This window comes from Musa acuminata, chromosome BXJ1-8 (genome assembly GCF_036884655.1).
Source record: "Musa acuminata AAA Group cultivar baxijiao chromosome BXJ1-8, Cavendish_Baxijiao_AAA, whole genome shotgun sequence".
NCBI lineage: Eukaryota > Viridiplantae > Streptophyta > Magnoliopsida > Zingiberales > Musaceae > Musa > Musa acuminata.
The window spans coordinates 47,409,600-47,436,506 of record NC_088334.1 but is presented as its reverse complement, the minus strand read 5'-3'; the positions used below and the strand labels follow the sequence as shown (position 1 = coordinate 47,436,506).

The following is a 26,907-nucleotide window of genomic DNA, read 5'->3' as shown; positions in this document are numbered from 1 at the left end:
CACGTGAAATTGCTGGTTCACCACGCACACGTAGCGTCGAGAGATTAGTATGCCGTGCACCATAATGCTATGTGCAAACAACCTATGTTTGCCTCTATATAAGTGTCCAAGGAACACAAAGCAGGAAGATTAGGACCCTTCAACAACCATCCCCACGGGAAAGGTTGGAGTTTCTAATCTAAGCTAGCTCGCTCCGGTCGCTGTTAATGGCGGCTCTTCTAGTTTCTCAGAGAGAGGGGAAAAAAAAAGGCATGCCCACCTTCAATCAATATTGCTCGTATCTTCCAATCGAAAGCCTTCATGATTGAAGAAATAGTATCACGAGGTTTCGACAGTACGCAATGACGTCGGAACCATTGGCCTGTACGTGACCATTCAGCTTTTTGTTGACTGTCAATCGAGTTGCGCGATATGCATGCCCTCGAAAGACGATCCTAAAGGCTTCCTTTTTGTTCCTCGCTGGGATCCATCGGCACTGAGGTCTTCGATGTGACTCGGTTAACGTGGAGAGGACGAGTGCCACGTTGCATGCAAGGAGAACAAAACAAGGCGGGTAGAACCTAGCCCCGTACTCGAGAGAGGAAGGACGACGGCAGTCCCGTTGTACTTGGAATGGTCAATGAGTGATGGCTAAGTAGCACCAACCTTCCCTGCTGCAGCTGATGAGCCTTTTTAAGCAGTCCCCCACTGCGTTCCTCCTCGGTAATCACCTTGGTTACACGTATGGTGGTGCAACACTCGAACGAATGCCAGCCACGGTAGGGCAAGCCATTTGACAGACATGACATGTTGGATCGTATGAAGCTAGCGAGCGTCGGGCGAATGAGAACGCGATGGATGGCATTCGATTCGACGGAGAGAAGTGAGTGGGATGATGTCAGATTACTGGATATCATCGAAGTATTCATGCCACAAGTACAAAGATGGCAGAGGTGTTGCATGCATGAACCCGGCCACGTGCACAGAGCGTGCATGTTTGTCCCGCTGCAGCGGAAATGTACAAATATTCTCTTACTGTGATGTTGGCATATCATCGAAGCGTTAAAGAAATAGGTACACCTCTAGTTTAGATTAGCTCGCCATGGAACACCAATCGAGCGAGAGGAGGGGAATGTGAATGCAGGTTAATCGGCGCAGCGGTAGGGACGGTGCCCATCCCTCCGTGCTACCTTCCCACCCAGCAGCTCTGCGATACGTAGCGAATCAGATGTTGTTGGGCGGAAGCTTCTTCATCCGATCGACCGACGATCGATTGCATTTGGATGACAGGAACATTCGACTTGGTTCCCTTCCCTCCATTTAACTTGCACCCAATTCCATTCGGGTGAATTTAGCAGACCGGAAATCTATATTCTTCCATCCCTTCATCGTCCTCGATTCGTTCCTATCATGTTTAGTCCTACACATCCCACCCAATTTACATCTGCTCGACTGCTTCTGATACAGATAGAGCTATCGAATTTAGTATCCGTCAGAAATTTATATCTTTATGGTCTTCAAAAATTCGAGGAAAAAACCACTACCTGTTGATGAGAGAAACCTATTCGACCAAATACTTGTTGATATATTTCATTTCCGGGCCTTTTGGTCCGCCACATATCACTCATTCTAATTGAGTTGGGTCCGAGTCTTCTTTCATGCCCAATGCTGGCCTCAGCTATTTCTTCCACCCCCCCTCTCTCTCTCTCTCTCTCCGTCCTCATCCTTGCTTGGATGCGTGTACAAACTTTCAACTTCCTCCCTTTCCTTTGTGCTTCTTCTCGAGTAAAAAAGAAGGCATCCGAAGTTAAAGTAGTCTCAGACAGCAAGGAAAAAGTGGGGAAGAAGACGAAGGCAAGCAGGTTGAAATGATCGGAGCGTGGCAATATCCATACATTGCCAACAGGAAGCATCTTTATCCATCTGATCGTCATCTCGGTGACAAAGTGAAAGTGGCCAGAAAAGCTAGCACATGATTGATTTATAAGCAGGAGTCATCTTCGATCCCATCTCTAGCTTCCAAGGAGGGAGGGAAGCAGCAGCTATCACATTGCCTTGACAAGCTTTTGGGAGCGTGGGAAAGAATTGGCCATGTGGCCACAGCCAGCCTAGCTGCTCTGTCGCGGATACATGCGGAAGCATGGCAATCTACTGCGTGCATTATCTCTGAATCCTTTGCTGGACGCCTATCATGGCGGTGGTTGAAACACCGACCAAACTGTTTGGTTTGGACCACCACCTATCCATCTCCATGGCTGCATGATTGTGCTATCACCCTCTGGAGCCAAGTATTCGCGTTATCCTTCTTCTCAGCCTTTCACGTCAGAGCCTGCACACATCATGCGGCCCTTTTTATTTGACTCGAGCAGAACAGCGGCTTTAAAGTATTGCATTATTATGCAACGAGGTGATCGTGACACAACTGTAGAAATTAGCATCATAGTTCCTAAAATTTTCCTTTGAAGGTTGGTAAAGTTGATTCAATCGTTTCCCTTAGATGATCAATACAGGCGAAAAATTACCATGTCAAGAACAAGACAGATATTTGCACATCATACTCACAGTAGAAGCAGCTCAGTGATGATTCCTTTCAACAAAGATAATTGCACATCGTAATCACAGTAGAAGCTCAGTGGTCTGCATTTGTGATTGCAACTTCTTTCTCGGTGCTTCTATGAAGACTGTACTGCTTGTTTGCTCGTTGTAGTCCGGACAAAGGCTTCACAATCGGTGATGGGGATTGAATGAGACTGTGACCATAAAGTAATATTTTCATGAAGAAATACATATTTCATTTCATTGGAGTACTTTTGCATGAGATTCTCCAGCATTATTAAACGCCCCAGCCAACGATTTGCCACCTGTCTTCCTCTACGATGCAATCTGGTTTGCCTCGAATTAGATCCTCTTGTTCGAGAAGACAAGATAAAAAGAATAAGAAAAAGGGCTCACAGCTCATAACATGCGACGAGGAGCCTTGGAAACCATTTATTAGTAATTATCTGCCATGCTACATGTCTGCTTTTTTCCTTACAGATCTCCACAAGACTACACAAGCAAGAAAGAACAGCTAGGAATTATTCGTATGGCCATCATGAAGGATCACCTCAAACTTCTGAAACAAGAGTCAGTCGTCCTCCGGAACTAAGAAGAGCACCTACTCGGGCTTCCAGGATCAAACGAACATTGATCGGGGACCGAGGAAGCAAGTTTCGATCGTCGAACTCATCAGAGGAAAGGGCTACAAGGGAAGGGAAGATAAGAAACGAATTCAAAAGTCAACTTCCCCCACAAAGTCCTCAAAAACCAAAAGCTCAACAGAACCCGAGTGAGTGTCTCGCTCTTCTCTTGTGAAAACATGAACGAGCGGCTCAACCATGTAAAAAAGCTTGTGAAAAAGAGGAGCAAAAAGAGCCTGAGGATGAAACTCATGCAGCAAAACAGGGGGGAAATGGTGACCTTCGGAGGATGAAGAAGAAGAAGAAGAAGATGATGATGATGATACTGGAAAAGACTGGGAACCGAAACTAGCTTAAAACAAAAGGGGGAAAAACACGAAAAAGAGGCAGACCGCCATAAACCTTTCTTTTCTACATAGAGCTCGATTCGCTTCATCACATGGATTCTCTGAAAACAGAATTCAGCTTCTTCACCAGGTCTTTGGCTGTCATGGAGAACTCCTCTTCGGTCTGTAAAAGAAGATGACAAGCTCATCGAGTGTTCAAACTAGATATGAATTGCTGGTGAGTGCAGAATCGTAGGCACCAGAGGTTTAAAGAATCTTGCCTGAGTCATCACGGTGATGTCGAGAGAAGAGCTGGTGAAAGGCATGACGCTCGTGTTCGTTACAGAAAGGTGGAGCTTCTCGATCTCAGAGAGCGCTTTCACCAATATCCCTTTCCGGTTCTCGCAGTGAATCTTGATGAGGATAGTCTTGTCGCACACCCTGGCCTCGATCTCCGGGAGGCTCTCGTCGAAGTTCTCGTCGGAGGAGGAGCTATCGTCATTTGCACAGAGCTGAGATTTCTTGACAAGCACTGCCGATTCAACGTTCCTCTGTGTAACTTGATCTTGGAGGCTCGTAACCTTCTCCTGAAGTTGCTTCAGGTACTTGATAGCATCTCCGAGAACAGAAGCTTTGTCCATCTTCCAAAGAACAAAAATTTGGAGATACATTCTGTCAGCTACTTTGCAAGTTCCAAGTATATCAGAGCTGAGGAACATCGATAGTCGGAGACTACAGAGAGGGAATGCAAGCATTTATGTTGCTTGATGAAATCGAAATGTGACCAATTTCAGTTTGCAACTTAATTTGCTCCTCGCTCCATTGTTTCATTCCGTCATTCGTAGATTACTTGAAGAGAAATTTAAGTACAACAGATCTACCGATCGCATTATCTACTATGAGATCCGGCTGCTGATTCTTGAAACTATTGTACGATAACATCTAAGGTTTCTTTACATTGCCTCAAAGAAAGAAATATGCATCTATCTCTACAACAAAACGTGATCTACTAAAACCTACAGGATGAAGCACATCGAAAACCAAAAATGGATCGAGAACACACCTTCTTTAGGTCAGGAACCACCGCGGATAGCTCTATGAATCTCTGGCTGAGCTTCTCTCTTCGCTTTCTCTCGGCCATGATGTGTTCCTGGTTATGAGAGGCCGGCCTGGCCCCCGCGTTCGCCCTCTTGGTTCCATCTCCGGACATGGCACCGTAGTTCCTCTTTGAGGGAATCGAGACATCCGTCTCTTCTTTCTTCTTCATCGTTACAGCGTGACTCAGGTTGGAGTGACAAAGTGGTGATTCCGGGTTGCCAAATGACAGGATTCTTGGACACGAGGCATCCGAGAGCGCCGCCGAGTTCTTGTCGGTGGTGCAAGAACTCCAGCTGCTGGTCTTGATGAGTTTCTTGGCCCTCTCGGTGCTCGCTGGTGGATGGAAGGAAGAGTATGACGTGTAGCTTTCAGAGGAGGGAGATCGTTCTAGATCTTGCCCGAGGGCTAGTTCTAGTTGTTGTGTGCCGAACTGATCTAAATTGGTCAACTCCCACTGATTCAAGAAACTCTGATCCATTCCCTGTCAATCGTAGGAACTAAGAATGCTTCTTTTTGGTCTAAAAGTTGGATTCGCAACCAAAAAGACCTCAGCCCGACCTCCTTACCATGTCAGAATAGCATGGAGATGCCAATGCTTCCATGGCCACAGGTTCTTCCCCAACAGAGGAATATGCAGTAGTACCCAGGCAGGTGATCGTTCTTCAGGATCAAATTCTGGAGCAGATTTCATCAAAGCGTACGAGTTTAGTTGGATGCTTGCGAGAATCAAGATGGAATCATCAAAAATAATAATAATAATAAAGATCCATGGACGAAACACAAAAAAAAAAAAGCCTCTTTTGTGTCAAAGCTACTTGATACCGAAGAAAACCAAGAACCAGAAAGGAGGAAACCAAAGAATGCTCCAATAGTTTTCAAAGAGAGGATGAAAGCCAACCTGCAGCAGCAAGTCGAAGGAGAAAAGAGCAGTATTCTCCTTTCGAAATTTTTATCTGATCTATACGCTTCTGCGGGTTGAACCTTCGTGCTTCCCTCTATCACTGTTTTTATGGAGGCTTTTGGCTCTATATATAGGACTTCAAAGCTACATCTTTCCGTCTCCGTCTCTATTATTTCTGCTGTGTCTCCTCCTATTAATTACTCCGACATTGCTGACCCAGCAGGCAGCCACAGGCCAACAAAAATTATTATTTTCTGAAACGAAGATCTAAAGAAGGATAACTCCAAATATTTCTACAGACACGGATCGAGTTACCGAGATGGAAGACGATATAGCAACACTGTTATTCCCCCCCAAACAAATCACACTGAAGCTCGATTCTAGTGGATGCCAACATCCTCAAAAACTTCTTTTAGCTCTGTATTACAAACTAAAAACTCAGCAAATCGTCTGTTTGTTTGTGAGTCATCAGCAACAGCTAATAAAGACAGCAAACAAGAGATCGTTGCTGCCATCCACCACCTCCTCCTGTTGCCTGCTCTGCTCTGCCACCGACGTCATATACAGCTACGAATAGTTTTCATTGATAGCTGAAATATTTATGGCCAATAGATAATTGGTGTTTCAGTCGATCCGTCTGTGATTGTATGACCTTTTCCGTTGGCAGTACCGACCGTGCGTGGCATGCGTAAGAAGATTACTAGCGATTCAGGTGCATGTAACTCTGCATAGTGACTCCGACATATCGATCTTAATGATGTACAAGTTCTTGATAATGTCGAGAACAGAATCAAAGGGTGAAAACTGAAGAACCAGAATTCGTATGCTTGAAGTACAGTATCACTTGTGATGTGGGCATTTCATGAGGAAACGCATTCGAATCATTTTAGGTTCAGAGGAGAATGTAAAAAAAACACAAATCTTTCAGGAAAACAAGAAAAATCTTAATTATGATGAGAAGATCTGTACCGACCGCACAATAATCTAACTGAGTTCCATCAAATCTTTCGGAATCCCATAGTGTATCACCCAATCCAGTTTCCGCACGTTCACGATTCGCTGAATTGCTGGAACAGCTCGAATCGCTCGCAAGCTACGACCTTGCTGCATCCGTTTGTACGTTTCGACGCCTCCAGTGAATACTATATCGCCAATTATTGAGCACGAGATTCCTATTTCTCAATAATCTATGGAAAGCGAAGATATAAATAATTAGTGCACTCGCTACCTCACCCACTACTACGTATCCCAGCAATATTGGATCCAACCGTGCTCAATCTTCTTGGAATATATGTATATATAGATCTTGGTGGTCATATCCATCTCTCAGTCCTCAAGTTTAGAGTTACTCATGCTGTAAAAATATATCTAGAAAATGACATAAGCTAAAGTATAGGAACATCATGAACATCATTTCATATAATAATTTTTTTAATTAAAAAACAAATCTGACACTCTCTTCCTCCTCTATATAATAAGATTCAGGTCTAAATCAAATGAAATTGTTGGATCTTAAAGATGCTATTTTTCTCAATCAGTGAAGTATACCGTCAATCATTCACCTCCTGCTGAAGATGTTATTTTTTTGCTCAACTAGTGGAGTATTCTATCAATCATTCACGTGGATGGATGGTCCACTCTAGCAAGAGGATATAAAGAATCACGTGCTGGAATCAATCGACTCTTTGGTGAGCATGCAGCTTTACCCAAAAACGAATGCAGTTGTCTTGTCATGTCTGGATCTCACCGTCCTTCCCTCCTTGGAAACAGCCTAGCTCGATAATCTCCCAAACATGTCATGATGTGGCCGCAGGATCGAGCACCAGCATCTTCCCATATCTATTGTTCTCAGCATCGGAGGAACGAAGACAAGGAATACTACAAATCCCACTTGACCCTTACCACTTCGTACCGACTCATGTGTCCTCTTCGAGCACCCGCTTGGGGCCGTCGATCATGTGGGATGGTACCGAGGCCGGAGGTAGCCGTCAAAGATGGCCAGCATCTTCCAAACATTTAGCTACCTACCGTCGACAACGGAGATCCTCTGTAATCTTCTAACTCCAAAGGCTTCTCAGTGCTATCTATCACTGCTGTCTAAAATATTGCCCTGCCGCTTTGGATGAACTGCGTTAGATTTCAGAGGAATGGAACAGTCGTTAGCAGGACTAATTAAATCAAACTCAGCAGAAATCAAGCGCAAGATCATCTCAGTCGTAGTTACTTCTCCAACCAATGGTAGCATTTAGATTATTGAACTGGAGTATGGGTGCTCCGTGACAGCAACCCGATTAAGATTCCCTTGAGACATTAAATCTAATAATGTGAGACCCGGATGTCGATTAGGCAGGCAGCTAAATCGATGGGCTCAACTAGTCCACGTGGGTCTCTTTTTGGCCATGCGTTAATTATGTTCGATGAATTGTCTACTGGCTAGCTCGCCATTGCCCCCGCAAACGCTTTCTACTTGGCAGACTCCAAGCAGGGACATGACAGATTCGATCAGAATAAGAGTCATAGCACGAGCAGATTCTGATGAATCCTCCCTCGTAAGAGAAGTTAAAAAAGATCAACCGAGCACAGTTAATGTCGTAAAAAGTAAATATAAAGTTATCCTTGTTATTTGGCTGGCAAAGAGTGGAGTTGCTGCAGTCTACGGTGGGCCGTCGCCATGCCGACGATGAGAGTGTGGGCATCTCTTTGTCAACATCATAGATACAGTCGTGGGAGCAAGAAAAGATGGACGTCGTGTTGACAATGCGAGGACGATAATAATGTCAAGGGGCAACAGGAGACGGCAATATCGGGCTCCAGTTGATTCTGTATTTACTGTACATTTTGTTGTCTGGGCTTCTCCCGGTTCATATGGGACGGACATCTTCCATAGTTTTCCACGTGTTGGAAGGCGCAACAAAGAAACATGTTCGGTGGAAGAGATCATGGCGGTAAAAGACAATCTATAGTGGTTCTTCTACGATCCATGGATGGAGAAGTTGTTGATTGAGATTTGGTTTGATGGTAGGTAGACAGGGAATTTAAGTCCTGGAAATTGCGCCATGATTTGTTATAGACTGCCGTCTCCTTTAGCTTCAATCTCGCTAGTCTTTAGACTGATTGCTCATCTCCAGTCTCCACAAGTCTGTCGTCTTACGATACGCCACAGCCCAACAATGTATACAGGGCGTTGGACTCGGCTCATGGGCTAAGTTAGTGTTCTGAGTCTCCACAAGCTACTCCATGGTTAGCCACCGCATCGTATAACGTATGCAGCGCTTGGTTGGCAATCGAAGAAGAGCCGACCGCCAGAGACCAGCTTGAAGGAAGTTAATTCCAGAATTATTCACCGTGATCATCGATAAGAGTTCATCAATCATTTGCAGGACTTTGAGCCAATTCCAGGATTTGATTCTTCTTTGTTTACTTGGCTTATATTTAAAGAGAGAAAGCAAGATACACGAACTACAGCGAGAACTCACCTTAACTGGGAAGATCCGGTTAATACGCATTAAGAACAGCAATGGTGGCAGAGCCTGTCGATCCCAAACTCAAAAGCTTCAAGATCGGTGGCCGAGCTAAACCTAGACGCGTTGAAGCCGGCCGAAGTAGCTGCAGAAGAAGAGAACAAGATGAGACCGGAGTAGGCCACGGAGAAGCATCAGAATGGTGGTGCGCAGGCATGCAAGGAAGGAGCCAACCGAAGCCATCGATCATGGCGTACTAGCTGTTAATTCCTGCCGTAATGCAAATGCGTGTCGATTCCCCTTCACCTCTTTTGGTAGAGGTCCCAGTCCCATCATTGTGCACTGCTGCACCACTGTGGGAGAGTGAGATGGTGCGTCCGTCACCTTGTGCTCTGCCCAGCCCCTTGGGGCTCGATGACACCTGCTGAATAAGGGACCCAAAAGAATGATTATACAATGGGGCATTGCACGCATACATGTCCTATTATATGTGCTTGTTGCCCAACGATTCCACCATTTACCACCATCGATCTGATTGGATACACATTACTCCTCACTGTCTCTTTGCTCTGGTGATACTTGACAACCACTCTACTCGCTCTCTCGTTTATTCTCTCTGCGGAGGGGATAAATTTATGATCAACTTGGGCACATGTAAGTCTCTCTCCAAGTGGGTTGGTGATAGAAGATAAGATTTTCCCAACTTGATAGAGGATAAGATTTCCCCAATTAGATGAGGAAATCTCTCTATTCTGTTTATTCTGTTGAGGGAAATCCTTCCTCCTAATCTGTATAAATAGGAGAGGGAACATGTTAATAGATTCAAGCTAAAGCTATTTCATTTCTACAATAAAGCTTCTTCAATTATTGTTCTTATCTTCTATTATTTCTATCATGGTATCAGAGCCGCTTGCCTAGAGCAAGCTCTCTTCCCAACGTCCGTTCCCTTCTGCTACGGCATCTCTAGTGCTGCTCATCAGCACTGCCCCACCTTTCTTCCTCGTTGTAGCTATTTTTCTTCCTCTTCTGCTACAGCTTCCTCTTTTGCTACAGCTTCCTCCTTTGTTGCAGTTTCCTCCTTTGCTGTAGTAGCATCACTGCAACATTGCTGTAGATTTCTTCTCTACCGTCGCAGCCGTTGTAATCGCAACCACGACCAACGTCGTTGAGAAAAGCGAAGCTTCGCTCTTGCCTTCGACCAGCGACCAACGTCGCTGAGAAAAGTGAAGCTTCACCCTTCGGCCAGCGATCAATGCCGTTGCATTCCTAAGAGGCTCTGTGGTCAATCCTCATCTTCCTCACCGCGGTAGTCTTCGCTGATCTGTCAACATTCGGCAGACTTAAGGAGAATGAAGGGAACGCTTGTGCCATCACAGCAACAGCAATCGCAGCAGCAGCAGCGATCTACACTTATCTTACTCATGAAGCCTCTCGCTTGTAAACCATTCTTTGCATCGATCCAAGATTGGTATTCTTGTTAGGAGCACCATCTTGCGGGGGCATGATAGAAGATAAGATTTTCCCAACTTGATAGAGGATAAGATTTCCCCAATTAGATGAGGAAATCTCTCTATTCTGTTTATTCTATTGAGGGAAATCCTTCCTCCTAATCTGTATAAATAGGAGAGGGAACATGTTAATAGATTCAAGCTAAAGCTATTTCATTTCTACAATAAAGCTTCTTCAATTATTGTTCTTATCTTCTATCTTCTATTATTTCTATCAGTTGGACTATTTATATGTTGGCACATACATTTCAGGAGGAGGCATCAGATTCTACGATCTCTATATCAATGATCTGCTATATTATGTTATCTCATCGGACGTAACATACTAGTTTTCTATTGATGAAAAGCTAACGTAAGAAGAACATTGTTAGGTTTGATATTATCTTTTTTTTGTTTAATTTCATCTGTCCTCATGTTCTTTGTGTCTCCTTTGAAAAGTTCATTCCGTGTCACCATAAACAAAACAAAGGACTCAATTGTACCTTTACGTGTTTCATAGCACCACACCAGCGGAGGAAGATTGACGCTCGGGGAGACGAAGCTCGGTGAGCGCCTGTGATCCGAGTCACGAGACCCTTCGAGAACTAAAGCGACGTCAGAGAAAACGGGAACGTGGAGATAAGTTGGAGAAGGAACAAAACGCAGGAGGGAGTGGAAGGGGCCCCTGCGGCAAAGGAAGCACTCGAGGCCCAAGGAATAAAGGGTGGGTGAAGGGGTGCCAAGGATTCCAACAAAACTCGGGTAACAGAGCACCAACCCCGGCATCCTTGCACTTTTCTGGAGGTCGAACAAAGTGAAACCTTTGGAAGCACGGGGAAAGAACAACAATGCTGCTGATGGAATAAGAAAAAGATGGGGGAGGTGGCATGACTAAAAACAGAGAAAGTTGTATCTTCTTCTTTGTTTGTTGCTTTACGTTGTGGTGAAAGCTGAGATGATGCGCAAAGCAAGGTAAAATGGCTTGGAATCAGCCGCAGCCTTTGCACGCAGACGAGCGTGGATCAAAAGATCAGATTTCACATATTATCTCCAGAATTAAGTGTCAGCGATTGCGTCTTCGGTGGCTGCGGAGGTTCTGCAAGCATGACACGCAAACGAGGCGAGTCATATGAAGTCCAAGTCCCCGTCAACCGTCCATCCGTCGAGAGAGGGTGAGCACGTACATGAGTTGGTGCCCCTTCGCCCAATCGTATGATGTCCCGATGAAATGGAGCCGGTGGAAGAGGGCCGCAGTGTGTTCCCGAGTCCCACCTTGAGAATAAACAATCGACACGTGTTGTCTGGTCGTGTCGTATCCCATTATTTAAGGAGATGCGCGTTCCCTCCCCCGTTCGTTCGAGGGCAGCAAACACAGCAAAGAACCAGAGGAGGAGGAAACGTAGAGAAGCCACAGCAAGGAAGCCGCAGCGCCGTCTGCAACACCACACCGTCCTCCCGTCCCAGAAGAAGTCTCACGACAAGTTCATGGAGCATCTCCCTCTTCAACCCCCTGATTTAGATCTCCATAGATGTCCTGCTCTTTCAGAGGTAAACACACCGGAAGCAAGCTCCTGCTGATATAATGCATAGACTAGTGGTGTGTCCCCTATGTGCGACACCAAAGCTTTTGGCCGCTAGGTCTCTGTTCTTTACTTGGCTTTTTTTATATGGGTGCTGGAGATTAATATGCGTCGCTTGATTGAAATGGATTCAGGTGGTGGAGGAAATGAGAGCCATAGGGAAGATATCTATCCCCACGGCTCTCACTGGCCTCGTTCTTTACTCGCGCGCCATGGTGTCGATGCTTTTCCTTGGCTTTCTCGGGGAGCTCGAGCTTGCAGGCGGCTCTCTGTCGATCGGGGTTGCTAATATCACGGGCTACTCCGTCCTCTCCGGCCTCGCCATGGGCATGGAGCCCATATGCGGCCAGGCATTCGGCGCGAAGCAACGCAAGCTCCTTGCTCTCACTCTGCAACGGGCCATCCTGCTTCTCCTATCCGCCTCCCTCCCAATCTCCTTCCTGTGGCTCAACATGAAGAGAGTCCTCCTGTGGTGCGGTCAGGACGAGCAGATTTCCTCCGCCGCCCACGTCTTCATCACATTCGCCATTCCTGACCTGTTCTTCTTGTCATTTCTGCACCCTCTTCGCATCTATCTGAGATCTCAGAACATCACTTTTCCGATCACGTACTGCTCGCTCGTCTCCGTCGTCCTCCACGTGCCGCTGAATTATATCCTGGTGGTGCATCTCAAAATGGGCATCGCGGGCGTGGCCCTGGCGATGGTCTGGACCAACTTGAATCTCCTGATTTGCTTGCTTCTCTTCGTCCTCTGCTCCGGCGTGTGCAAGGACTCGTGGGTGAGCCCGAGCATGGACTGCCTTCGGGGGTGGTCGAAGCTGCTGAAGCTCGCCGTGCCGTCGTGCGTGTCCGTGTGCCTCGAGTGGTGGTGGTACGAGTTCATGATACTCTTCAGTGGCCTGCTCGCCAACCCCAGGGCAGCTGTCGCTTCCATGGGGATACTGATCCAGACCACGTCGTTGGTGTACGTCTTCCCGTCGGCGTTGAGCCTTGGGGTGTCGACCCGCGTCGGCAACGTGTTGGGCGCGAATCGTCCCGCCAAGGCCCGGACGGCGACCCTGGTATCGTTGGCGTGCGCCGTGGGGCTGGGACTCGCAGCGATGGCATTCACGACCTTGATGAGGCATCGGTGGGGAAGGCTATTCACCACCGACGCGGAGATTCTGAAGCTCACGTCCGTGGCTCTGCCGATTGCGGGGCTGTGCGAGCTGGGGAATTGCCCGCAGACCACCGGGTGCGGCGTGCTAAGGGGGAGCGCGAGGCCGAGCACCGGGGCTAACATCAATCTGAGCTCCTTCTACTTGGTCGGAATGCCCGTGGCCGTACTGCTGGGCTTCGTCGGGAAAATGGGGCTCCCGGGCCTATGGTTGGGGTTGCTGGCGGCGCAGACATCATGCGCGGCCCTCATGGCATACGCACTGGCCAGAACGGATTGGATGACGGAGATGGAGAGAGCTACGGAATTGACAAAAGCTTCGAGCGCTCCTCCTCCTCCTCCTCCTCCTCCTCCTCAACTCATTCCTATTACTGCAGATACCAGCGGCGATGGCAGTGGACGATCACCTTCTCTCGTAGAAGACCGAGAGAGGGCAGGGAAACCGTGCATGAAACATGACGTGGAGGGAGCAAGTACTACTAGTTCAGAAACAGATCATCTCATTGACTGTGCCGGATGAGTGGGGTTCATCAGTTCTTTCGAGACGAGGCTTTGTAATCTTATATTCTTGCCCTCAAAACTTTTCCTTTTGTTGTTTTTTGTAATCTGATGAATGAATGGAGGATATACATGACATTAAGTTTTGCATCTGTGTCCGTCCGAAAGGGCAATATGAGTTCACGGATATCAGTCAGCGCTCGGGTTGATTTCCTCCTCCTCCTCCTCCTCTTTCTTCTTCTTCTTCTTCTTCTTCTTCTTCTTCTCTGCTTGCAAGCTGGAGAGATGGACACTAAAAATGCCACTTTAGACAGTGGATGGGAGGATCGCACTTTGGCCACCGGACACTTACCGGTTGGGAGCATTCATTCCCTTTATAATAATACGCCGCCACTAATCTTGCTTCAGTGGGACTTTCTGCAGCTTAAAGCCGATTAGTAATGCTGCATTACTCGCTTTTGCCTTTTTTCCTTCTGTATGTCCTGTCGTGTTGCTGCACTCGACTCCTCTCGGTAGAGTCACGTCTTGACTTCCAAACACCACCATATCATAAAGAGTGGCCTCGAAAGCAAGCTCTTAACATTCTCTTGCACTAGTTTATCTAAAAACGCGTTTCCATACTGCACTTGTCACCTTCCAACCAATCAATTCGGCTGCATCGCCTCCTTTTCCCTTCACCGCATCGCCTGCTTCATTTAGTGGTCACGTACCCAATATGTGCCACCAAGCTTACGTCACCTGGGACGTAAGCGTATATTGGTTTGTCTACTATGCAAACGGCCAATTCTTATTATTTTTTATTATTATTATTATTATTATTATTATTATTATTATTATTATTATTATTATCAAGGTTTCTATCAACTAAATTAGCTGATACATTCATGACGACTTGATCTCGACTATTTATTGTGTAAAGAAGAAGATAAATGAATTTATTATATCTAATGTATAAGCAACTAAGGAACTTCAAGAAAAAAAAACACATAGGAATTTAAGTAAAATCGTAGATTTTCTATACACCACGACTATTTTAAAGGGTAAAAAAATTAATTATTGAAACAAAAATTTAGTATCATCATCTTCTTAAGGGATGTCATCTAAGTGTCGCGACTCGAAACTAAAAATATCTTTTTAGAGGTAAAATAATTATTTATATCTTATTTCATTCGATTTCTACAAAAGCATGCATGGGTCTGAGAATGATTGTTTTAACAATAAACGTAATGAAATAAATACATTTTTTTGAAAAAAAATATTGATTCATTGATTGCGAGTAAAAAAAAAATTCATAAGTAAGTTCGAAATAAAAAACAATACATTTTATGTATCATTTACTACAAAATCGACATCATTTTTTAAAACATTATCTTATCCAAATTAATTAGTATTTTTTGTGTGTGAAATCTCAGCCGCAATTTAGTGAAAACGGCGATGGCAACGTAACGACCAGATGGACAAAGTGATGCATTATTCATACAGCACCCTCCTCCAATGCGGCACCATTACGGACCAATCGAACCACCGCATTTTGCCTGGTTTCTCGACGCCGACCGAGTCTTCGACTCCACACATGCGTCAATCTATGTAATTCCAACAAGTAATATTTTTTGACGGCCCCAACAACGGTTGACGCTTTGACGGCCCCAACTCCGAGATCGTCTTTTTCCACGCGCACACACACGACAACCCTAAGTAAGCTTCGAGGGCGTATCCGTTGCACCTCAGCGCAGCGTCCACCAAATGAAACCGAACACTGAATGATGAACCTGTGTTGCTTTCCGAATCGGCCCTCTCGTAGGTAGGAATGGTTGGAGTCGAAAACCGCAGGTGTCCAATACGAAGGGATAACGCTAAGGCACCGTCTTAAATGTCTTTCTTTCCCTTTTTTTTTTTATTTTCTTTTTGTAAAAATAATAATGCTGAAAAAAGGGTGTGCGATGACACATATTATGGCACTGGGATTGCAACGAAGGCGATGGTGAGTTGGGGGGCGGGACATGCATGGGGTCCGGAGCTCACGACGTCCCCGGTGTCGTTTATGTAGAATTGTTGCTGTTGGACCACGGGCAAGACAAAGAAAACATCACGGTGCTCCTTATCGCGCACAAGCTCGATCACCAACCACGTGCTGAAAAGAGGAGGAGGTGTGGGGCGGGAGCTTGGAGCGACATGAGGGCAGTGGCTTCGCTTTCTTTCCCTGCTCTGACGAGTTCTTCCTGCCACGCGGGACAGGGTCAAAGTGAACCAGGCTATGTGGCTCCTGTTCATATATCGGCTTGTCATGTGGCTCTGTAAAGGAAGGACCAAGAATTGAGTAGCTCCTTTGACCCGTTCAGGTCTTCTGGATGAGGTGAAGGAAGGGTAGAGAGGAACAGCAACCGCAGAGAGACTTCCACCGGGACAAGCATCTGAGGCGTATGGAAAGAGATGTTGTTGGCTATTTCCATCGGTAAAAGCGAAGAGCACTCTTCCAACTTTGACCGTGGGCGAACGCGATCAGAATTCAACGCTTTGAACAGGGGTCGCGTGCTACAACGCAAGGCATGCTCCTCGTGTGGGGGCCACAACGGCGGGGGGTAGCACTGATCTCATGTTTTGAGTGGGGGAGGGTGCGACGCATCCCCGCCTTCCTATTTTGGGGAGATCTGGCGTTGACACAAGAAGCCGATCCACGCTCCCACACGTTTCTTTCGATTCCATCCCATCCCATCCCATCCCATCTAAAGAAGGGCACTCGATTGCTCAAAAGAAAGCGGCCTTCTGGTTCTCTAGTGAGGTTCCACCAACCACGGACGTCCGCCCACTCTGCTCCGATTCAACATATATCCTTTATAAGATACCATGTTTGAAGCCGAGTTGGTCGAGGAAGGATGAAATTTATGGCAAAGGAGATCCGGCATCTCTTCCTTGGAAGCAAGAGAGAGTGGAGTGGAGTGGTGTGGGAAGCGTTTGACCCGGAATGCCTTGAACAACAAAGAAAGATCGGCTTGGCTTCGGGTATCGGGCTCCAAACATTAGAATCCAAGCAAGTAACGTGAGGTGGAAGTAGGAGAGAGAGAAGCAAGTCGAAGGGAAAAAAGAAGAAGAAGAAGAAGGTTGAATTCATATGGTGACGACTAAAGCAACCCCCACGAGCCATGGAAGTGGAAGAGCACTGGATGGAACTGATGGAAACGCATGAGGGCGCTGTTCAAACTCGCTTCTTGGTTTCGTATTGTCATGTCCATGGATAAGATTAGACCGATCCACGGAGAGAAACCACGGAATAAAGACAACCAGTCAAGAGTGGCAAACGAGGAGGTGTCAGCGTCGGGCCGGCGTCAGCCATGGTGTGATGTGCCATATTAATGGCACCGTAACATAGGTAAACCTCACCCCTGTCTCTCTAAATGATACGTCATATTTGGATTAACGTATGCTCAAGGTAAGCCGTGATCCAATCATGATGCACTCGTAGATCTTCGAGCAGGAAAGAAAAGAACGGCGGAATCTCTGAACAACGAATAAGGCCGGTGAGAATTAGATCGAAGCATCCAACATTTTATTTTTTCTTTCACCCGAGTCGGTCACCGCCAGTAAGTTGCGTATTCAACTCTGAAACATTTGCAGTCAAAAATAGAACAAGAACGCATTCACTGATGCGCACACTACATGCAAGCATACTAATTGAGCCGCAGCAATTCGGAGAAGATTTTGAACAGCACAAAGAGATGAATAAACATGACAGGCAGTAGGAACAAAAGAAAAAAGACAATCTGATTAATTCTAGTGCGATCCGACAACAAAAGGAACATCGGGGCACAACGACATTGGCAGCAAGATCCGCAAAACAGCAGAACGGCGGGAAGAGGGATCGTGTTCACGAGCTCTATATATACACATACATACATATATACACATACATACATATATATGTGTAATTCCAAAGATGCATGAGCAAAAGCTCGGAGTAAGTGGTGGACAAAAAGATAAAATACAGATGATTCTGTTTATCTGCCGACACAAGTGTCTGTCATAGGACAAAATGGAGACTTCATATCAAATGATTAATAACAAAATAACAACTCAGCAGTCTTAGTCCAACAATCGATTATGACTCTTATTAATTTCCATCGTGTCGTGATATCTTTCATGACACTTTTAAACTTCTTTGCTGGCAATTATATCCAAGTTTACCGTTTTCACCTATTTTGTCAATATTAAAATTCGATGGTCGTACACAGGCATCCTTATATTTTGTGCATACAACACAGGAGAAGAGGTCAAAAGAACAAAACAAATAACAAATACCTCTAGTATTAAAAAATATATGCGACAAGTAAGGGCACAGAAAAGGACGAAGTGGAAGACGATGGAAACGAAGATACACCGAAAAGACTCCAGGAGACCATTACATGCCTAGCGTCAAACCTTCAGACTAATCGATGCATATCCACCTGAGATAGGATTAGAAACTCTATAGCTTGTCGTTGGCACGAAAGAGGCTGCTATTGTTGGTCGCTTCTACGACGACACCTTCTAACATCTATTCACTCAGACTTAATAAGAGGAGCTTATATGCTATACTTTTGAAAATATAAGGATTATTTTAAACCCGAATAAAATCATAAAAACTTAAGTGGCCCATCATCAAAACCACATGGGCTAAAATGAATTTTTTTATGTCATTATATTAATAGTCTATTACAAGTCATGTCATGTAAGTAAACTCTAACATTTATTAACTTAGACTCGACGAAAAAAACTTATATGCTATGTTTTTTAAAATATAAAGATTATTTTAGATATAAGTAAACCATAAAACTTAGGTGATCCATAACTAAATCAATAAAATGAACCTTAACTCTAAAAAATTTGATATTTTGTGTTGACATGCTAGCCTATGCAATAGTATAAGAAGATATGGGAGGTCCAGCAACGTTAAGGGTTCCGTCAATGTCATGTAGCTTTTGGAACAGGTTAAGCATTAAACTGTGAAGATGATACACCGGTACCACATTCATGGACCATAAACACTAGGAAAAAGAAGCATTGATACATGTAACCTTATGACGACTAAAAGCTAAAAGTCCATTACATCAAATCATAGAAAAGAAATTATTGGATTGTTGTATTGCTCTTAAAGATGAATGAGGCTCCCCATAAATGGATTGTTCTCTTGCACAAATCAATTATTCTATTTGTTCTATTGCCCTGAGACTAGTGTCTCGAGTCTTGTTTGCATGCCCGTATAATGGATAAATGGAATGGAATTGGCTCCGTGAGGCAAAGGAGAAAGAGGTGGCAAATTACTTAACCAGGGTAGTAAAGTCAAAAAGGTCAATTTAGATATTGAAAAATGTCTTCCACAACGAAACACATGCCTCCTGCATAGTCCTCGACCTCTCCCTTAGACCACTATTCAAAAACAAAAAACAAAAAACAAAAATACCTTGAGAAGGTTACAATTGACATCGAAACTAGTATCATACTCAATGAGAAGTTGGATAAATAATATCTAAGGTAAGAAACCTTAAGCTATGAAAGATAAAATATGAAAGCAATCATTCAGCACATGCAAGCTCAATGGATCACTCATCTCATGTTTGGAAACATATGATAACCTATGGTTGGAAAAGTGACTACTGCATCTTAAGCATTACAAATCATAGCAACAAAATACTAATAGTTTTCGCGACAGAAGGAAAAGAAAATAGAAGAGTTGAAATGCCTCGTGTTTGCAAATGTGATCATTCTATAAAATTGGATATAGAGGATCCTATTATTACCTGAAGTTGAAGTTTCTGTGAGTGGCTGAGAAGGATCAAAGGGTGAAACAGTCTGCACAAAATCAAAAAGCCTGGCTCCTCTAGTATTTAACTTATTCCTCACCCACGCACGATAACCTTGCTTGTCGAGCTGTTCAGATCTGAAAGCATAATCAAAGAAATCATGTATACACTTTGATTATAGTACAACTCAATGTGAATATCAAACATGAATTAAAAAAAAAAAGTCATTTTAACCTCAAATGAATAGTTCTTCAGCTCAACGGAAAGATACTATTGAACTTCCTTGTTATTACCAGCCAGTCCGCATCATGCCGAATTTCATATGGGCCTGGATCTGAGTTGATATCAACAATCTAAAAATTTAACTGAGTTACGCTTTTCAATTGGATTTCATATAATATGCATTATTAGAGTAACAACAAACATGGAATCTCAACCAGCAAAAATTTCCGACCTGGAACACATTTGTCAAGAGCAACAAACCTTGTGATAGACTCATCCTTCTTGCGCTGAATAGCAGCTGTAAAATTACAGTGAATATGACCTGAAAACCATTAGTGTGGCTTATGTTGGTTTTGCCTGCCTAGAGTCCTCTTCTTGATCTGAAGAAGAACCACACTAATTAGCCTACTGACATTAATAGCATCAATACTAACAGTGTATAACATTCATTTTCAGCATAATGATCACAGTATATCAATAAATTTACAACTGTCCAAGCAATGAAACACAGATTCTTCAAGTTGCTTGCCATATCCATATTGGATATATGAAAAATATGGTACTTGTCACATAATTCTTGGGAGTATAGGAAATTTCTTGGAAACATCCAATTTTGTAGATAATAATCAAAGAGATGTATTTTTGGATACTCATAAATAGTCTGCAGACTACATGATTGTTTTTGAGTGTAAATAGCTTGCTCACTATATTCAGTTTATACACATCGAAGTTATGACTATGCTTTTCCATTACAACGATACATATTCTTATAACACATAAGAAATTACTTCTACTAGTGCTACTAAAAAAATCTCCAAGAATCAATGTTATTCTATCTTAGAATTTCTGGAGACTGTATTGCCAGAATGTTTCATTACTGAACCATCAAAATAATCACATTATATATGTCAACTAGACAATTAATCAAGCTTAAATTAGTTCATCAATATAAGTTATAACAATGAAGTTGATCAACAAAATGTGACTTCAAGGTAACACGAATAAGCATACAATGATCATAGGACAAATGTCAAAGCCCTTAGGCATTAGCATATCAAAGAAGTCAGTATGTTGTATAGCAGAAAATTGAAGAATGTAAAACTCATTAAAAAAAAACAATAAGAAAGCAAGAATTTAGCTGTTTATGCAGTTGTACTGTACCAGAAAGAAAGAATAACAATACAGCAAGAAGATTCCAAGAATTAGTGAAAAGGAAAAATACCATTATTCCTCAAATTTTTCATGACTGGTGAGCAGATAATTAAAGTTTTAAAATCTTTAATATGAACTTGATGAGCTCTGAATTATCTCTAGCGTCTTCTCATCATCTTATCATTATACCCTGAGCCTTTTGAAAAGATCGTGAGGCACACTTGAGATACTCCTCAGTAAAGATTATGACCCTTAAGGCAATGCTAAAAACCTAAGCCTTACGGTGTCTAGTGCCTCTCGGCCTCGGTACATGCATGCCTTAATAAAATTTTCAACACCACAATACAACCAACTTGAACAAAATCCTGCCCTACATCATGTTAATCCAAGCCCAATCCTGAAAACCTTTGTCGTAAAATGGCAACCCGCCTAAAACATTCCCTTAGGAGACCATTTATCTTGTATTTAGGAATCAATATCATTTGAGGCAGAAAAAAAGAAGAAATTGCAACCACTTCTATTCCAGTATAGGACACTGGGATCTGCTTCATGAATCATAAAGAGACCTAATGTTGGCATTCAATATGGATTATACGAAAATTTTATGCTGTGAAGTGAACTTGTTGAGATCAATACTGTTCAAAAAACAGAGCTCTAACTATTGAGACAAAACTGAGATTTTGAACTTTTATTCCTAGTTTAACTTTAGATACACAACAGCAATGTCCCAACTATTTGGGGTTGGCTACATAAATCTTTTTCTATCATCAAGTTTTATGTAAAGCAATATATTCATTGAAATTAAGAATATTTAAATCTTTATTTGTAGTTGTAGTTTTTGGTAAAGTCTTCTTAGATTTTCCTCTACCTCTCCTTACATGATTAGTTACTAATTGTCTCACATTTTTTAACTATGACATCTATAGGTCTCTTAACATTTTCATATCATCCTAAACGATTCTTCTTTATTTTATGCTTTAATAAATTTGTGCATAATTGTTCATAAATAAAAAATATTTCTTTTTATATCTTTTCATATTATCCTAGGTTAATTTAGATAAGGAAGATACACTGTAATCTAGATTAATCAACACTTTTGGCTCTAATTTGATCAGACTACCTCTTTTTAAGCATGAAGTGAAGAATTGTTTGATCCACTAATTAGTTCCAAAACTCTGAGAAATAGAAAACCAACGGAATTAGCTGATCTACTCTAAATCACAAAAACAAATCAGGTAATATAATCTGCCAATTCCAACCTGATCCAGTAAAATAAACTAACCCATCCAACAATCCCAATCCAGCTTCTAGTGGTGATCATGGCTTCTTAAAAATTTTTTATAACCTTATCGACAGATATGTAAAATAGTACTGCTAATACAACTGGCCAGGGGCCAATGATAAGTATAATAACTATTTCACTCTCTTTATTTTAAAAGAATGTGAAATTAAAAAAGCCTAATATGCACATCGATGTGAAATTAGAAAAGTTAGTGTGCCTCTTCTTCAAAATGGGATTTACATCGAACAAGCCTCTTTAAATTTCCATATTCATAGACAACAACAGGCCAGTCATGTGATATGAAAATATCTATTGGTTCCTTAATGTGCTTGAGCTTCATTACATCATATTCGCGTATGTGGTATACAGACCGAAGATCACTCTCATAAAATGGTGGTCTCTAAAAATGTCCTGGTAAAAGAAAATATTATGATTTGATATCATAATGAAGGTATGATCAAACAATTATCTTAGTTGGGTTCAACTTAGAGACTATATAGGTTAGCAAAATAAATTCAGGAAGGCACAAAATATATAGACAAGACCATATGTGACCAGAGAAGGCTCTTTTATTTTGGCATATAAAATCACAATGAACTATGTAGGAAAATAGTATGGCAAAAATCTGAATATAGTAATATAATATGGACAACATAAGTGAAATAAGTTCTTTTCTATCAATCCACAAAATAACAAAACGAAAGCATAACTCAACATAGATTTATCACAGACACTAGACTGAAAAATAAACTCACCTAGAAGATAATGGCCTTGTTTATAAATCCCAGAAATCCCACCAATTCGAATGTTGACAAATTTAATAACTCCAGAAAAGACCAAGAAATAGATATTAGGTGCAGCCCAGCCTCCATAATACCTACCAAAGGAATCAAGTCAAGCCAACATATGCATGCATCCGCATACACAGAAAACAAGAACAAGGCAAATGCTGTAGTCAGAGGAATTTAGCATGAGTTAGTCTTTAAACCATCAAATGATGTGATAATGTAAGTCCAAATAGAAGTCTCAAATTCACTTCCTAAACTAAATTATCTTGAAAAACTACCCAAACGAGGATTAGATATCCCACATGTTTTTATAAGCTACAACCACATTGACATCTGAGGTTAATCAAAATCATGCATATAGAAATCTCCCCTCTATCTTCAAAGCTGCTAATTATCATATAAGAAACTCACAGTTCCCATAAATAATTTGATGCGTCATGGTTCCCACCAATATATATATAGTCAGAACAGGTGCTACTTCTTGTCCAGAGTAATACTTCCAGAATGAGTTCATACTCCGATATTTTGGTGGTCGCAACTCAAGCTCTCAAGATAAGAAACTCACAGTTCCCATAAATAATTTGATGCTTCATGGTTCCCACCAATATATATATAGTCAGAACAGGCGCTACTTCTTGTCCAGAGTAATACTTCCAGAATGAGTTCATACTCCGATATTTTGGTGGTTGCAACTCAAGCTCTCAAGATCATTTTCATTCCTGACTGCCTGCTTGGACAAAGAATTAAATGGTCAAAGATATAAGCTGGATCAAGGTAAACACATGCAAGTGCTTATAAGCAAGAGAATATTATATGCATATGGGTATGCAAGCAGGCATCTTGACATGATTGAAGGATTTCTATTATTATTATTTTTAAAAAAGATCCCAACTATGTAGGAGCTGCTACCACATGTTAGAATAATGTGAGAAAATGAACAATAATCCATATTTCAAATTGTTCAACTATCAATTGTTACACAATGATTTTTAAATTAAAAGTACAATGGAAAGACAAGCACGGCCAATGTCTCTAGCATTACAAATGTACTGCTTAGAGAAGATTGATAAAATACATATTTATCTCAAACATAATAAGTAACACAAATTCCGCTTTTCGGGCAGCTGGAGCTAGAACGGGTTCCCCCTACTGTTTAAATATATATTCTTCATGGCCCCCAAAATGTTGGTTTCAACTACTTAGTAGATAGAAACTATGCAATCCACATCAAAGCCTTGTGCAGAAATGCTATCCTTTAACTGACTACACAAGGTGATGGAATCCTACAGTAGTTTGGGTGTAGGAATAGGATCAGTCTTAGTCTAGTCATAGTCCCAGTTCAACCACAACTGCTAAACTGTTAAGTCAATCAGAATTTGGTTCTGATCCATTATTGTAGCCTTTGGTTATAGCAGGGCTGCAACAAAATTGGAAACAGAGCCCATCATCCCACAAAGATGACATCAACACAAGCTGTGATGCAATTTTCCAGTATCCCGATGAAGATAAACAAAACTATGAAGTATGAGTTTTTGGATCATCAAATAAAAAACAATTTACTAATGTGGAGAAGAAAGTGGAACAAAGCTTTCCAGAGATGCAATATACAATGGACCAAGATTTCACAGTTAAAAAACCATCTAAGGATCCTTCAATCAACATGAAAAATGAACTAACAATCAAAGAAAATAACTTTCTTGCATGAAGATCATCTCAAAGCTACTTAAATTGTCCATCAAACTATAAGAGATACTGAAACTAAGAGAAACCCCAGAAGGAAATTCTTATTATCTATTTCAGAGTAGACCAACTTGCAAAAATAGCTACAAATATAGCATGAAATGTTCATCACAGATTTCCTTATGGGGAATAATTAAAGTGTCTGACGTTGAGTTGCAGGAAAGGTCATAACCACCAAATCCTCTACATAGCAGAATGCCATTGCTGTATTCTATGACCAAATAATCATGAGTGTGGCATTAAGTGCAACAAAAGCAAGCCAATGTCATCCAGTTACATGGCAGACCAGGGATGATCCATTGCATTCTATGAATATTTAGAATTGAGCCCAAAAACTAATAGTTTAGGATAATTTTTAGATGTCGATTGGTTTGTTAAGAGGATTCCTAAAGTGTCTAGAAGACATTATTCAACAGGAAACAAGGCTCGGATGGTTAGTTTGAGTAAACTATGAAGATTATCATAGTATTGTCCGAGAATTTAACCTTGTGAAAGTGAAGTTTTCTTTGATTGCACATAAGCTTTTTTGCTAGATATCAATTTAGAAACCTTAAATTGTTTCTAAACTATCTCTTATTCCATCGCTGAAGCCTCAAGTTGTCCTGAAGCTGTCTTACTAGGGCAGAACCTCAAATTTTGCTCCCTTCCTTTTGTTGCAAAATTTGAACTTATTCGAAAATGCGGGTATTTGACATGTATAACGCTATTAGACACTAATTCATTATCCAACTAGCAAGTTTTATGCACCAGACTCCAAGAAGTGAATTCTTCACATGCTAGGTATGTAAGTAGATAATGATAGGATTTTGTTCCGAATTCAAAGATCCTTGATCCATCACAAAATCGAGAGAGTAGGGCAACGCTGATAAGAAAAAAAGATGATCAAGACCTGGAAGTCGCCACAGCGGATTAGGAGGTCGATTTTTATGTCCTCGATCTTCTCGACATGCCGAATAGCGGCGTACACCTCATCCAGCTCTCCATGCAAGCAGCCCTCAACTGCGATCTGTTTCCAAGCAGGGGGAGAGAAGATTAAAACCTAGAGAAATCAACGCCGAGAAACCACAATTTGACACACGAGAAAACGCGAACATACATACGAGTGAGAGGCAAAGATCGACAGAAGGAAGAAAGTGGAATTGGGCAGTGCCTTCATCGATGCGACTCTCTCTGGGAATAAGAGAAACATTTATAGGGGGAAGAGGTCTCAGATTTTGCGAGGCGGGATGCAGTGGCACGATTCGGATTCGGATCTGGCAATATGTTATCTTTTATTATTTCTGAGAACTAGGAATCCAGTAAAGATAATTCAGTTCCGGCAATATATTATCTTTTATTATTTCTGAGATCTAAGAACGCAACGCCGATAATTCAGTTCTGGCACAGATCGATCCAATATGATTCTTCCACTCCTGTAATCGCTCCACGGAGACTCCAAAAACTTGAATATTTCGAGAAGAACAAGGAAAGAGACAAACAATGTGACCTGTCAAAACCCCTCATCTGCTCGTGGATTGATTTCGCCAGAATTTTCTATTTCATTTTGAAAAAAAAAAAATGGTATGAAGTTGGGATACCATCTGGCAGATCAAAGCCAGAGAGAAGAGAATTGGAGGATTCTGAGAGCACAAAGGCCTACAGCTTCAAAATCCACCTTTAATCGACATCTTTGGAGAGCGTTGATGCACATAATTTGAGAGGGCACGGAACGCCTTGTGGAGTAACATATGATACATATAGATCTAGCAAGAACTTTACATTTTGCACGAAGATGGCTGTACGGCTGAGTATTGTCCCTCACAAGGACCAACAGCCGAGCTCAAGTGCCTCCTGGAACTTGTCCTCCGTGGTCGGATGTCGTTTGGTGCTGGCGTCGGACGCTTTCGCTTCTGCCTGAGCAGCGGGCTCAGCCGGCAGCGAGGAGGGACGCGAGACCGGGCTTCTGGAGAACTTCACCAGAAACGATGTATCAGCGGCGGCAGGAGGAGCAACACTGGGAAGAGGTTGAGGGGAGGGCTTGGGTTTCCACTGGTGGTAGCTTAGGAAGAGCATCGCCGCCGAGGGAGCCATGGAATGGGAACCTTTTTAACTGCAGAGGAATGGAAATCTGGAAGAGAAAAATTGCGCTCTCTGCTATGTATAGGCGAGGTTTGGTATAGAAAACGATGGGTCCGGTTGTTTTGTCCTGAACCCAAGGCCGGAAGCCCGGAAGAGAGAAACCGTGGGTGGTGCGCGCCATCGGAAACACAAAACAAGGGGACATGGGCGGATGCTTGTTGTCTTT

At 42.6% G+C, this 26,907-nt stretch overlaps 2 protein-coding genes and 1 long non-coding RNA gene across 8 annotated transcripts; 1 reads left to right on the top strand and 2 right to left on the bottom strand.

Annotated features, from left to right (window-relative positions):
• Positions 1-2,914: 2,914 nt before the first annotated feature.
• On the bottom strand, positions 2,915-5,651 carry LOC135588333 (transcription factor bHLH18-like). The gene is made up of 5 exons (XM_065080408.1): positions 5,481-5,651; positions 5,149-5,257; positions 4,548-5,063; positions 3,766-4,125; positions 2,915-3,668 (listed from the first exon to the last, which is right to left on the bottom strand). The coding sequence occupies exons 2-5, from the start codon at positions 5,182-5,184 to the stop codon at positions 3,594-3,596; spliced, it is 987 nt and encodes a 328-aa protein (XP_064936480.1). The 5' UTR covers positions 5,185-5,257; positions 5,481-5,651; the 3' UTR covers positions 2,915-3,593.
• A 6,097-nt stretch (positions 5,652-11,748) lies between these two features.
• Positions 11,749-13,811, top strand: LOC135588332 (protein DETOXIFICATION 48-like). The gene is made up of 2 exons (XM_065080407.1): positions 11,749-11,979; positions 12,146-13,811. The coding sequence occupies exons 1-2, from the start codon at positions 11,764-11,766 to the stop codon at positions 13,685-13,687; spliced, it is 1,758 nt and encodes a 585-aa protein (XP_064936479.1). The 5' UTR covers positions 11,749-11,763; the 3' UTR covers positions 13,688-13,811.
• A 3,574-nt stretch (positions 13,812-17,385) lies between these two features.
• LOC135588331 (uncharacterized) lies at positions 17,386-26,888 on the bottom strand. Of its 6 annotated transcripts, none has more exons than XR_010476206.1 (8): positions 25,720-26,887; positions 25,513-25,629; positions 23,295-23,610; positions 22,851-22,972; positions 19,923-20,041; positions 19,674-19,773; positions 19,437-19,576; positions 17,386-19,065 (listed from the first exon to the last, which is right to left on the bottom strand). It is a non-coding gene; the product is annotated as an uncharacterized LOC135588331 (long non-coding RNA). The 6 variants fall into 6 exon arrangements; XR_010476205.1 differs by having other exon boundaries at positions 17,387-19,065; positions 19,674-19,792; positions 19,894-20,041; XR_010476202.1 differs by having other exon boundaries at positions 17,388-19,065; positions 19,674-19,792.
• Positions 26,889-26,907: the final 19 nt, after the last annotated feature.